The sequence below is a fragment of the Acanthisitta chloris genome, unplaced genomic scaffold, assembly GCF_000695815.1.
Source record: "Acanthisitta chloris isolate BGI_N310 unplaced genomic scaffold, ASM69581v1 scaffold41062, whole genome shotgun sequence".
Lineage (NCBI taxonomy): Eukaryota > Metazoa > Chordata > Aves > Passeriformes > Acanthisittidae > Acanthisitta > Acanthisitta chloris.
Window position 1 is genome coordinate 16,572 of NW_008661831.1, and position 12,891 is coordinate 29,462.

The window sequence follows — 12,891 nt, forward strand, 5'->3', positions numbered from 1 at the left end:
AACTGTTCTCTTTCTGATAAAGATGACTCTTTTTATTTTGTATTTCAAGCTGTCTAGTTTTTAAGTAAATATAACCTTAAGCACGACAAAACTGTTTTTCTGGGTAACCTTTGAAGGACAAAGTGTTGAAGTATTTAATAAATCACTAGCTTGTATTTTCTCTGCCATTATCACAGAACTCGTTCATATTAGGCAGTGGTGATTAAACAGGAAAGATATAGTCTATAAAATTCTCTCCTTAATTAGGAATGGAGGAGCCAGAGGATAATGTCCAAGAGCAAATATTTTTGGAATAAATACAGCATAGGATATTTTTGGCCTAACAGCTGCTTGCTAGGCTTTTCTCTTTTCAATGTTTCTTCTGGCACGAGATAATGTGGGTGATGTTGGATAGCACTGCTGCTTTGACCCAGATTCTCTCATGGCAGACACACATTCTGCTCCACAACTGTCGAGTAGTTGTTCACATTGACATTGTCCTGTAAGCAGGAAATGTCTCCTAAAACTTAGTAGGAATTAAGAAAAAAAAAAATCTCAATTTTTTTCTGAGCTGTCTGCTCTGGTTTATGGGTGAAAAACTTCTGATTCAGTCAAGAATTGTTGTGTCTCTATGCCTCCACTTTGAAATCTTAGTTTTATGGTATTTTAAGATTTATTTTACTGTGTCTGTGTTTTATACAAAAATGTAATATACTTAGTTATGTCTGTAAACAGTTGTAATATATAGTGTGTGGCACAAAGAGCATGAAAAATTGATCACCTAACCCAAGCATTGATTTAGAAGTGGGGAGGGAATTGAGTCTGGGGCAGAGAGAGTTCTGAGGTCAGTGAAGCTGGAAAGCAGGAGACTATTGCCTCCCATCACTTTGAGAGACTGTGCCAAATGGATGTATTGCCGTGAGCACTGAAATGCCTCACTGATGCCTTTCAGAGTGTAAAATGTGTTCTAACCTTATGAATGATTTGCTCTACAGCTGGATAGTAAATAACTAATGTAGGTATTTCGTTGTCCTCAGCTGACATTGTCCTAAACCTCCATGTGACTGTTTGGTACCTTGCAGGCAGCAGCTAATGGTTGTGGAGCCATTGTCTCTGTTGGGAGAAGCCTTGTTAGTTTAGCAGCTCAGCAGGAGGGTGTAGGTGGGAGCTAGCAAGTTGTGTGTCATTATGGAGGTGAAAGATGTATAGTGAGGAAAAAATATTAGATGTACACAAAAGTGTACATCTAATATTTGTACATATCAATCATCTGAAAGAGGCAAGAAGCAGAAGATACAGAATGAAAGAGAGTCTTTGCTTCACCAGCTGATGGCTGTTTTAGTGGGTGTCAGGACTTTGGCTGTAAGTGTTAACCTGTTCAAAGTAATTTCCAGAACACCTCTTACAACATTCTCTGGCACAGTTGGTTAGGGACACGGGTTTTTTACTACCAATTATATTACTTAATGTATTGTAAGTATTCTTTTTGTATATGTGATTCAATGTTAAATTCTCCTGAAAAATAAATTTGTGAAAGCTTCTGGCATAATTTAATGGTTTTCATTTTCCTGTAATGTATCTGGTTTTTGGGTTTTTTTTAGAACCTCAGTTGTTTCAAAATTATTTTAAAATAGTAGCTATTGCCATTGGAAATGGAGAGTTGAGGCATTCACTGAAACTGCAGTAGAAAGCTTCTACCTTCTGTGTTTTAATCTATTAAACTATGCTTGTTAAAAATTTTGTTGGACTGTAATGGGCACCTGGGATGGTGTTCCAGAAAAATGTAGCCTGAAAGATGAGGTCAGTCTACTCTGTTCTTTCCAAGAAAATATTTTCCTGCCTTGGCATGATGTTGAAGTGTCAATAGTTAACAGACTTGAGCAACAGATGCACTCACTTGTATTTATTTGGCACCTAAATACTCCTGTTATTTGCTACATTTTTTATGATGTGCTGGTGGAATTAAATTTTGTGCATTGGAATAGGCACTGGATGAAGATAAAACTGTTTCTTAGTCAGTGTTTTTGTGAGTTTTTATTGCCCTTTATTTCTAAAAGGGCATTTTAATTTTCTCTCATAATTTCATCCCTTTATCGTGATGCAAATGATTCTTGGTTGGCATTAACTATTCGCATGGATCGTTTATGACCCTTAAGTAAGTGGAGAAGATGCTAAGGGAATTAGCTTGTAGGATGCCAAGTCAGAGCCTAGAAAGGAATAAGAGTATATATGGGAGTAGAAAGATTTCTTTTCACTCTGTATTTATGTTCTATGTAATAGTGTGGGTTCTGATAACCTAGTTGTGTGGCTAAATTCATTTAACTGCCACAAAGGCTCCAAGTATTTGGAGAGTAACTGGGTTTGTTTGAGCTTTCATAATGCATTAATCAAATTTTAAAAGAAGCTCTTTCCACTGCTTTATAAGTGGTTTTTTTGCAAGCTGATGTCCTGAAAATGTTGATATAGATAAAGTAAAAAACAGGACATGTCCCAAAGGTGTTGGACTTGTTGTCTCTGCTCACGTGGCTGAGATGGTGCAGTTTTAGTGTTTCCAGAAGCTGCTATATTCTATTATTAGAACTATTTGGCCTGAGAGGTACACATTCTAAATCTGCTTTGGGAGCAGAATCAGACTCTGAGCAGGACTTTGAGTACACTCTGATCTTTGCCTGCTGTATTGCTGTTGATTGTTAAGGTAATAATTCACTGCACTAAATAATTTGCTGTGCAGACATAGGCATTTCAGGCAAAGTGAAATAGGTAGTACATGATGTCATCTCTAAACTGGCCTAATCTAACTGGCACAAGGGTAAATAATGGGAACAGTTTGGGGCTGTTGAGAGATAGTGCTTTGGTTGCTGGTAGGTGATAAAGTCAGGGTTTGTGCATCTTTAATATACATGCTGTGTGCATGAAATTGATATTGAGTGTGTTATTGATTCCTGGTGCTGTCTAAGAAGGTGACTGGTACAGTACAGCATTTGGTGTTTGCTAGGTTGTGTACTAGGTGTGCTATAGAGAAGACCAGAATCTGGGAGTTGGCTTCCTTCTGTCCTTTGCCATACTCTGCAGTCTTTGTAGAGAATGGTGGAGGAAGTGCTCTGGCACAGTACAGTGCTTGAGCCAAGATCTAAATAATTAACAGAGGGAGGAGTACTGCTTCTAGCAAACAGAGCAAAGTGTTAACCTGTTAGCCCACTGAAAACCAGCTGCTGTCTAAGGGGGTTTAAACTAAACTAGTGTTATGTCCCTACTGTCTTGGGGGAAACACTCATCTGAATATCTGACTTCTGGGCTCTGCACGACTGCTGTCTTGAAGAGATTTTTTTCTCAGTCAGTGGAAAGACTTTGCTGCTTCCTTTAGGCAGTAGCTGGGTTAAGTTAGAAGGTGAGGTGGGTGCTCGGAGGAGTGGTCAGCTTCCACAGGGGCATCTGGCCCGGCAGGATGGGTCTCCTGTGATCTGTGAAGAGGGTCCACTTTAGAGGTTGTTGGAATTTGGTTTTAAATACATTGTGGCCTTCACGGGTGCCTATGCTCAAATATTATTAGAGGAACCAACCCAATATCTTACTTACTTTGTTCTGTAAGTGTTGCTTTGATTTGTTTAATTTCTCAAACTTTACCACTTGCCGAAGGTCTTGTTTTCACAAAGAGGTTCTTTAAATCCTAGACTGCCTTTAAATCCTTCTGCCTTGTTTCTTACAGTTTCTCCCTGCATGTAAAAGGTACATCTGCTACCTGTGAGTGAGTCTTATTGATAAAAGTTGATAGACCAGGCATTTAGAGCTAGGCGAGTCAGTTGCTCAGTACAACTTTATAGTTCATCTGTTCTGTTTGTTCTTTTTGTGTTTGCTGTGGCCTGGCTATACAACTTGAGTGCTTGCTTGTACAGAAACTCTGCAGCTCTGTAGCAGGAAATGCACTTGCATAATCAGTCAGGCTCCAGAACAAGCCATCTTTTACGGTGGCAAAGAGATGTTTTGTTTTACACACAAAAAAATATTGTCAACGCTACTGCAGCATAACAACTGTTACTCTGTTCTCAGGAGTGTCCTGAGCGCAGTGTTTGTGTAACAGACCCTCACGACTCTGTGAGTGTGGAAGCCCTTACAAAACCACAGATACTAAACAGGGAATGCTCCTTAGCAGGAGTGAGTGCCTCATGGTGTGGAGTTTATATCAGGAGCAATTGTTTCTGAAGGGGGAGAGGTACAGCTTGTTCTCCTTAGGAAAACTGCTTTAGCCCCTTCCCAAGTAATTTTAATTCCCTCACTTTGCTCTCTGTGCCTTTCAGCAAAGGACAGAAGGAAAGGTTCAGGAAACCTTGCAGCTATCATTAAGTTGTTGCTTTTGTATACTATTATCTTGTTTGAATTTATGTTTCAATAGAGAATACTTGGAACAAAACAACCCAACAGATTGTATGGAAGTTTAGTTTGTTTTTTTTTTTAAGCGTAGTCTCCCAGGCCTTGACTGAACACCTTGGAGATTGCCATCAGGACACAGACAATATTCAGCTGGGGAATCCCAGGACTATCAGAATTCTGCTGTTGGTTTTAGCAATTTTTACATTAAAAATGGAATATAAGAATTGTAGTTGAATTTAAAAGATCACTGTGTTAATTACCAGCTGTTTATTGACTGCTATTTGGGAAGAAACCCAAACTCTTTCAACTTGTCTTTACTTCTGTTGATGTAGACATTCTTGTAACATTTCTGTTCCAACACTGGGTTCAGTGTCTCAGAACAGTGATAGGCAAGAAAGGTTTTTCTCCGCCCTCCATGCTTCCCAACAGACAAGACATGATGGTAGGTCCCGTGTGAATTCTCTTTAGGCTGTAGAATGACACATTTGAATCAAAGCTAATGGCTTTGCATTGTTCCTGTGAGATTTCCTACTTGTGGGATTGTCCTGTTTTCACTTCAGAAAATAATGGAACACTGTGGCTTTTCAGCTCTGTAAGTCAGCTGCAGCAAGAGGCTGAATCCTCAGTTTTGAGTGTTTTCTACTGCTGTTCAGTTTTAAATGTGTTCCTTTAGTGTAACAAACAGATATAGGCAGAGGTACTTACAGATAGGAATAGCTTTCAAATACAGTGCAGCACCTTTTCTAATTGATAAAGGACTAGAATTAGTTAGGTCTGGATTAAGGGGCTCAAACTCAGTTATGGTTCAAGTTCTTTTTATCACAGTATTGTTTCAGCACAGCCTGTCTGACTTCTCTTCTGACAAGTAGCATGAATTCAACTAGACGCAGAAATCACTAATGGTAATTTCCCAAAGTTGTCAGCAGGTGAGAAATAACTGATTTACTACTAACTGGTAACTTTGTTAGCACACATCCTTCTGCAGCTTCTCTTTAAAACCAGTAAAATACTGGCTATTTCATATTTTGTCAAGCTTAGCAGTGTGACACATGCAGATTGCTCTAGGTCAGGCCCTTTGATTTATTTTTTTAAATTTTTTTTGGTTTTTTTTTTTTTTGTTTTTTTTTTTTTTTTGCACAGACCTCCTCAGTAATGACTGGTATATATTTATTTATATACTTCTATTTATAAAAGACCTCATTTACAGAGTTCTGTCACAATGTAGCAAGTATCTGTTCTTTCTAAAAAGAATTCTGTTGTATGGGCCGAGCATAGCTTTTGGTTTCCTTACTTGGGGGTTTTGCATTATTATTGGTAACTTATGCTAACAAAGAAAGGGAAAAGAACAATCGTTTTCCTTCTTTGTTGTGCTTCTGGCTAATTTTGGGAATTGTCTACTGGAAGTGCTGTAGTGATTTGTGTAAGGGGAATAGAATGGGTACAGTTAGCTGCACTTTAAAGGCACTGACTCTTAATGTCAGCTCACTGTTAATAGACACGGGATAAAATAACTGAAGGCATTGCTATGGATCAGGAGGAGAATGGTTCCCTGTGACGTGGTTGTTAGTGCTGAAAAATATTTACATATGTTTTTCTTTTTCCACAGCTTCCATTTGAAACGGAAATTTATTACATCCAGCATGTGATGCTCTATGTGGTGCCCATCTATCTGCTGCAGAAAGGAGGTAGGTTGACAAAATACTCCATATGGATTGAATTGGTCCCAAGCAGTGGAAATACTGTGCTTACTGGTTACCACTGGTTACCCTTTATAACCAGTTTTCTCTATGGTATTACTTAATAGTTTGTAATGTTATGATGTTGGAGTTGTAGCCCAGGTACAGTGACTTGTATCAAACACTGAAGTGGAAATTTTTAGAACGGTCTTTTGCCCAACGGGGTACTAAGAAGGTATTGGCCTGATGTACATTGTCTTCTCTAGTAGCATCTCTGCCATCTTGCAACACTCTGAGTTGTTGGTGGGATGTATTTTTAAGACTTTTGCCTTTTTGGGTGTTTCTTGAGAAGTACCGGAACTTAACATGAGGGAAAAAAATTATTATTATATCCCATGCAAATATTAGTTGTCTAGTTAGGTAAATGACAGAAATTCTGCAGCTCTAATCAAATGCAGTGACACATATTAGTGAAATGAAGGAGTTTTCTTATGATATTCTTCTAACGAGATTGCTATCTTGCATTCACTTGTGCCACGATAGTTCATTAAGTCTGGGAATCCCAAATTCCCAGTGATTTTTTCCAATTGTGGATCCTTAGAAGGGAATGCAGTATGTATTCAGCTGGTGTGATGCTCTGCTCCCCTCTAGCGTTGACATGCCTCCAGCTGCATTTTCTAGCAGAAGTAAATTGTTTAATTCAGGAAATAAAAGATGATAATTTATGGTCTAGATGTTCAGTAGCCTTTACTGAAAACCTTGAGGATGTGATGTCAAGCAATGGGATGCAGTGTAGAAAATGCTCAGAGGAGGCAGAGTCAACCTCTTCCATTCTGCTAAAAAAAAAATTTTATACCCACTTGTAATCCTTCACCTTTAAGATTTGCTTGTTCGTGTGGCTTAGTTTGGCTTTTTGTTTGTTTTGAAGTAGAGAGCCTCTGTGTTCTTCGGGATCTGCGTTCTGGGGCTGACAAGACTACTGTATTTGCAGTTTGAAGGGTTTGGTGTTGGACCGTTGTCACCTTGGTGACAACTAGTCTTGCCCTGTATTAGTTTACAGGTATTTGCCTTCACCTTTAAGATTTGCTTGTTCGTGTGGCTTAGTTTGGCTTTTTGTTTGTTTTGAAGTAGAGAGCCTCTGTGTTCTTCGGGATCTGCGTTCTGGGGCTGACAAGACTACTGTATTTGCAGTTTGAAGGGTTTGGTGTTGGACCGTTGTCACCTTGGTGACAACTAGTCTTGCCCTGTATTAGTTTACAGGTATTTGCTGCCATCTAATGTTGATGTGATGACAGTGAAATTGCTAGAACTGTTGGCTAAATCTATGGAGATTTGCTTTAGGCTGTGTAGCTATTAACTGTTCCATTTCTTGTGCACTTGGTTTCTTTTCACCTGACTGACTGTAATTGATTAACAAAACACCCATGGACTTCTGTAGTAGTTATGGCTCATGCCATAACTAAATGTACGATTTTTGATGGAAAAATTACTCAGCCTAAAAACATGTGTTTACTATTTTGTCATTTCACTAGGCCTTCTGCTTAAAGTACCTTCCAAGTAGATCACACAGGCCTTTATCCACTCATGAAAATTGTTTTTTCAGCAGTGACATTGATCAGCATGCAGCTTGGTTTCTGTATTGTGAAGAGAAATTTCCAGTAGTGAATCTATGGATTATGATTGAGAGGAATAACTGAAGGGTAGAAAACAGGACAAATGAGAAGGAATGTATCACATATGGAAAAATACTTCAGTTTTATTAGGAATCTGCCTGTATCGTGCACACACATTCACCTCCCTGCTGAAGTGTTTCCTTTTCGAAAGGAAACTGGGTGATGGTAAGCAGGGGCTGTAACCATTTATTTTCTGTCCCTCCCTGATATCCATTACAGTGGTGCAGACAGGTCATGTTGCACTGGCAGCATCATCTTCATGTCCCTCCTGACCCTGTAAGTGTGAGGCTTTACCATGCTTAGCAGCACATGGATGAGAGAGATGTTTGGAATTTAGGCTTCAGTGTTGCACAGTAAACTCGCTGAAGCTCAAGGGTGTATTCCCTCTTGGGGATTAAGACTTCTTTCTCTCTTCCCTCTCCCTCTCCTTTCTACTGAGTGAATATAAATTTCCACACTTCTTTCTTAATGTGTTTTCTTTCCAAGTGCACATATGCATGTATCCATCCACATGCATGCCAGGCTAGGCAAAATAAATGCTTATGCACTGCAGCTCATCTTTCTTGGCAGCACTAAGAGGTTCTCATGCAAAATAGATGCAGTGTGGATGTAACAGGCCAGCACAGAAGATGAATGGTCAAGATGGGAGTGAGACAACTAGAACCACAGCAGTGCAGATTCAGATCATGGAACCAACCCCTTCATTGAAAAGATCCTCAAACTGCTTTCATCTACAACTGAGCTGGTTTTCTGGAGCATATGAATGTGCTCTGGTAGTTGTACTTTGTGCTGCTGGATACAGATTGCTGGTAGAAGGCTGAGGGAGGTGCCAGCTCAGGAGATGTCTTGTCTCAAACTGCCACAGCTATTGCAACAGCCCATTAACCTCACCTTCTAAGATCAAGGTATTAGAGACCTTCTGTGGTGTTCAGGACTGCTTAGTTTTTTTAACTGTATACTCTTAACATAATGGGAAAAAAATTTAGTTTACACTGTATCAGCCTTAGAGACTCTCAGCTCCTGGCTGTCTTAGTCCTTCAGCTAGTTTGATCAGGTTTTCAGATGGATTTGACAAAATAGGTATGCACCTTATTTCAGAAATTCAAGTGATATTAAAATTTAATCAAAGCAGAGTTGTTATTTCCTTAGTGCAGTGAGCAAACTATATTATTCCACTGTAGTTTGAAATAAGGGTTAAATTGCAGCAGCCTCTTAGCACTGTAGCTCAGGAGATAATCTGCCTTGTGTTTTGAGATTCCCAGTGTTATTTAGTTGACTTAGCAGCTTCGGTAGGTGGAAGGGGATGTTGTGCTCTGGGTTTTCAGGCTGCCCGTGCGGGGCCGGAGGATGCTGAGCCGTGCCGGGATGCAGGAGGCGCTGGGCGCTGTGCTGGGGCCAGCAGGAGGCAGCGGCCGCGCCGCGCTGCGCCTGGCTGACTTACAGAGCTGTTCGCTGGAGTCAGAATTCCCTTTTCTTAAGGAAAGTGCAGTGGCTTTGTAAGCAGTGCAGAACCAATCTCTCTGACTCAAGTCATAAGGCCCTTTCCTTTGTTGATCTAAGTGTCTTCAAAAGTGGCATCAGAAGAGAGAAGTTCTATGGCATTGTCAGAAAGTCATTAGAAGTCGATGATTTTTTTTTCCTCCTTTTTTTCCCCTCTCATGAGGAATGAATGCCTCTGTCACGCCTGGGAAGCCAGGCAGAGGCAGCTGTGTGCAGCCAGCTCTGTCAGGGCAGTGCAGCATTTCTGACCTAATGAGAAGCTGGGCTCCTTGGAAGATGTAGAACACAGATACCAAATACGGATGAAAGGATCATTTTTCCTGTGACTGTAAACTAGGAAAGTGCAATTAAAGCAATTGAGGTTCTAAACTTGTGCTTTCCATTGGCTGTTAGGACTTGCTGCCTAAAGTGAGAGATTACCATATTGAAAGACAATTTCTAGTTATTGACAGCCACTTTCTCACGTTGTGACACTTATGTGTATTTAGCTAGATCTTTCCTTAGCTTTTAAAAGGAGTGTTATTATGTACCTCAGTAGTAATCCAGGAAAAAAAAATCACTGTATATAGTGTTATAGTTAGGTAGACATAAATCTAGTTTATCTCTATCCTCATTGAAGTACTTGATAGTGTGGTACAGCTCTTTCACTGGAACTCTTAATTACTTGGAGACCCACTGACTCTTGTGTGTTAGTCTTCTATCCTCCTGCTGAGTTTCGTGTTTCTATTCCAGCTTTTCTCTACCTGCTGAATCCCATGTATTAGACATAAATGTCTGGTTTGCTGTGCTGCTGTGCTTGTTCTGTGGCAGGTTGAGCAGCAGGGTAGCTGTGTGCTGTCACTCAGGCTGCAGGCTCACGCTGCAGTCTCTTTTGTAGCTTCATCATTCCAGGACAATCTTGTTTGATTTAACAGAGCTAGAGAGGAAGAGGAGGGGACATGTCTCTGTCCTGTGTCCCTCTGAGCTTTATGCTCTGGGCAGTTATAGTTTGTTTGAAGCTACAGTGGCCTGTTATGAAACACTCAGTAATGAAGTCAATGTGGCATTCTCTGAGTGGGCCCAAGACTTCTCTCTCTAGGAGGTGGAGAAGTTTACAAAGGTAGGTACCAGTGTCTGGAAGAACTGCTACTATATAAAGGGAGAGGAAGAACTACTGCTGTTTCTTTATGGAATATAAAAAATGGTTCCTGAAAGTAGCAGGTAATGTAAGATCCCTGCCTGAGCTGGTTCTCCTGATTGTAGCTGGCATCGAGGGGAAACAGAAACCTCCTGGCATAAGGTAGTATTTTTAAATCTACACATGAAGTCAGAACAGCTGTAGGGGAAACTGCATTTCAGGATCATCCTCTTGAGAACATTTTTTCCTGTTTTCCCCTGGAAAGGAAGTTTGGTTTCTAGGCTAGCTCAATAGGCCACACAAATAGAATTAACCCTTTGATCAGGGGAAATAAAATGGAAATAGAATTGCCCTCACATTTTTTAAGCTTGAAAATGAGAGAATTTTAATAGTTGCTCTGAGTTTTGGATCAAGCAGGTCTACCTGTAATTGTGAGACTGCTGAAGGAGACTGTGCAGCGCCAGAAAACTCATAAAGCTCTATCAAATGTAGTGGGAATGAAATCAAGACATTAATTAGGAAAAAGAGATTAGTTAAAACCCTACTAAATTAAAAATTTGTGCTATATTTACGTTCTACTTTTCTAATTCAAACAGAGGAGTGATTTTCTCCTGCATTATGTTTTCACAGAAATACAAAAGGAATATTGCTTTCTATTGAGTTGTATTCACATTTGTCCAGGCCTATGTATTGAGAATTTTGAATAAATATAGGAATTCATAAGAGCACTTGAATTAAGCACAAGACATTGAGGGGAAGGAGCAGTGTAAAAGAAATGGAGTCTATTTGTTGATCTTTAGATTTTTAAAGCAATGCTTCCATTTCTAGATGGCAAAATGAACAACTTGGCATGTTCAAAGTCAACAAATTCTTGTTGCAGAAGCAGATGAAGAGCCCCAAACTCTTTGATCTATATGGAATCCTTCCTATCAATGCCATTGAAATAATGAAGTTTAATTTAAACTGAAACATCCACTTCCATGTTATTTCATCACAGGAGCAAAAATACAGCCTGCCTAGCTGACCCAGATTTGGAATGGTCTCAGCTGTCTGGGGCACAAGTGTTTGAGAATGAAACCAGTGCCAGAGTGGCAGTTGGATTAAATTTTTTTAAGTGCTTAACATATAAGAATTGCCCATGATCCTTAGTAAGAAAAGCAAAAAAGATCCTTAGAGTGAAACTCTTGGCTACTACCTACTGAAATTGATTTCCTATGCAAGCAGCAAGTAGCTTTTGCCAAAGCCAAGGTAGGCCCTTCAAACAGCCCCTCAGCTGGGTCTCAATTTTCTTGTTTGTGTGTCTCTGTTAACAGACTGTGGACTATGGAAAATAGACCACACTGCTCCATAGAGCAGCCATCTGTATAATAGCAGGACTGTGGAGTCATAAAATCTATAGTAGTTATTTATCTAATGAGAAATGTACAGGAAATATTCCAGGTATGAATTTGAAATTAGTTTCCCAAAGCACACTTAGGAAACTAGAGTGCTCTGAAGATTTTTTTTTTTTTTTTTTTTTTTTTTTTTTGGTGTGTGTGTGTGTGTGTGTGTGTAGGTCAGTGTTTCCCTTTGTGTCCTGTGATGTCCAAATAATGCTGCTGCTGAAAATCACACCATTATTTTCAGGATTCCAAAGTTTAACAAGGAGGGATTTTTTTTCATTACAAAGCAAGACCATGAGTCTGTAGAGAGTGAGAGTCGCTGTTGTATTTTTTGAAGTTTTGCAGCAGAGAGAGGATGTGTCAGAGTGATATTTTTTGCTGGAGGAACCTGAACATCTCTCCTAAGGGCCCTATGAAACCTGATTCTCTGACTAGATTGAAGCTGGACATGAGAAGCCTGGGTTCAAAGCCAAATTGTGCCATGGATCTGTGTTGTCATCTCTTGCCATTTCCTCAGAGTTTTGATGACTGCCTTCCCCCTCCAGTCTCGTTTCATAGCTGAGTTCACTTGTCTGTTTTGGTGTTTATACACTAGCTGCACTATTTATGCACTACCTCCACCTGGATGTGGATGTCTCTGTATTTTAGCTGTCCTGGGTGCTTACCCCTTTAGCCTACCACCATCTGTTCTCAGGCTTTGTCAAGTACTTTTGAAATAACACAGGCAACTGCCAACAGATGAGTTCACGTGAAACCTAATTTGGTATAGCACTGCTTGGCCAGTTCCCAGGTGTTGAAGAATGGCTAAGGGAACAGGGGCACAGCTCCCAGAGAGCACTGTGCGAGCAAGAGTCGAGCAAAGGCTTATGGGAGCTTTGAGCATAGAACTAAGAAGTAGGCCTCAGGAGTTTAGCTTCTCAGCATTAGAAGTTATTTTTGCAGCATAATGTTGTAGCCAAAGGACAAGCTATCTGGGAAAGCTCAGCAATGTTGCAAACCCAAGGATGAACCATTCTGGGAAAACAAAGAAGGATTCTCCAGAAAACAAAGACTTTTTCACAGCTGCAGCTGCAAGCAAACATAGTAAATAAAATGTAACCTGTAGAGCGTAGGTAATGCTAAAATGAATAATAGGTATAGTTGTCCTGAAAGCTCATCATTGGCTGGTTCGATTAATGGTCAGCTACTTCCTTTGC

General features: G+C 40.0%; 1 protein-coding gene across 1 annotated transcript in view; it reads left to right on the forward strand.

Annotated features, from left to right (window-relative positions):
- The window catches only part of LOC103798100 (transmembrane protein 164-like), a gene marked incomplete at its 3' end in the record, with an annotated part of 22,577 nt that extends 16,545 nt beyond the window's left edge, over positions 1-6,032 (forward strand). The window contains exon 4 of the mRNA XM_009070342.1: positions 5,954-6,032. Coding sequence (XP_009068590.1) covers positions 5,954-6,032 — 79 coding nt within the window. The remainder of the gene's footprint in view (positions 1-5,953) is intronic.
- Positions 6,033-12,891: the final 6,859 nt, after the last annotated feature.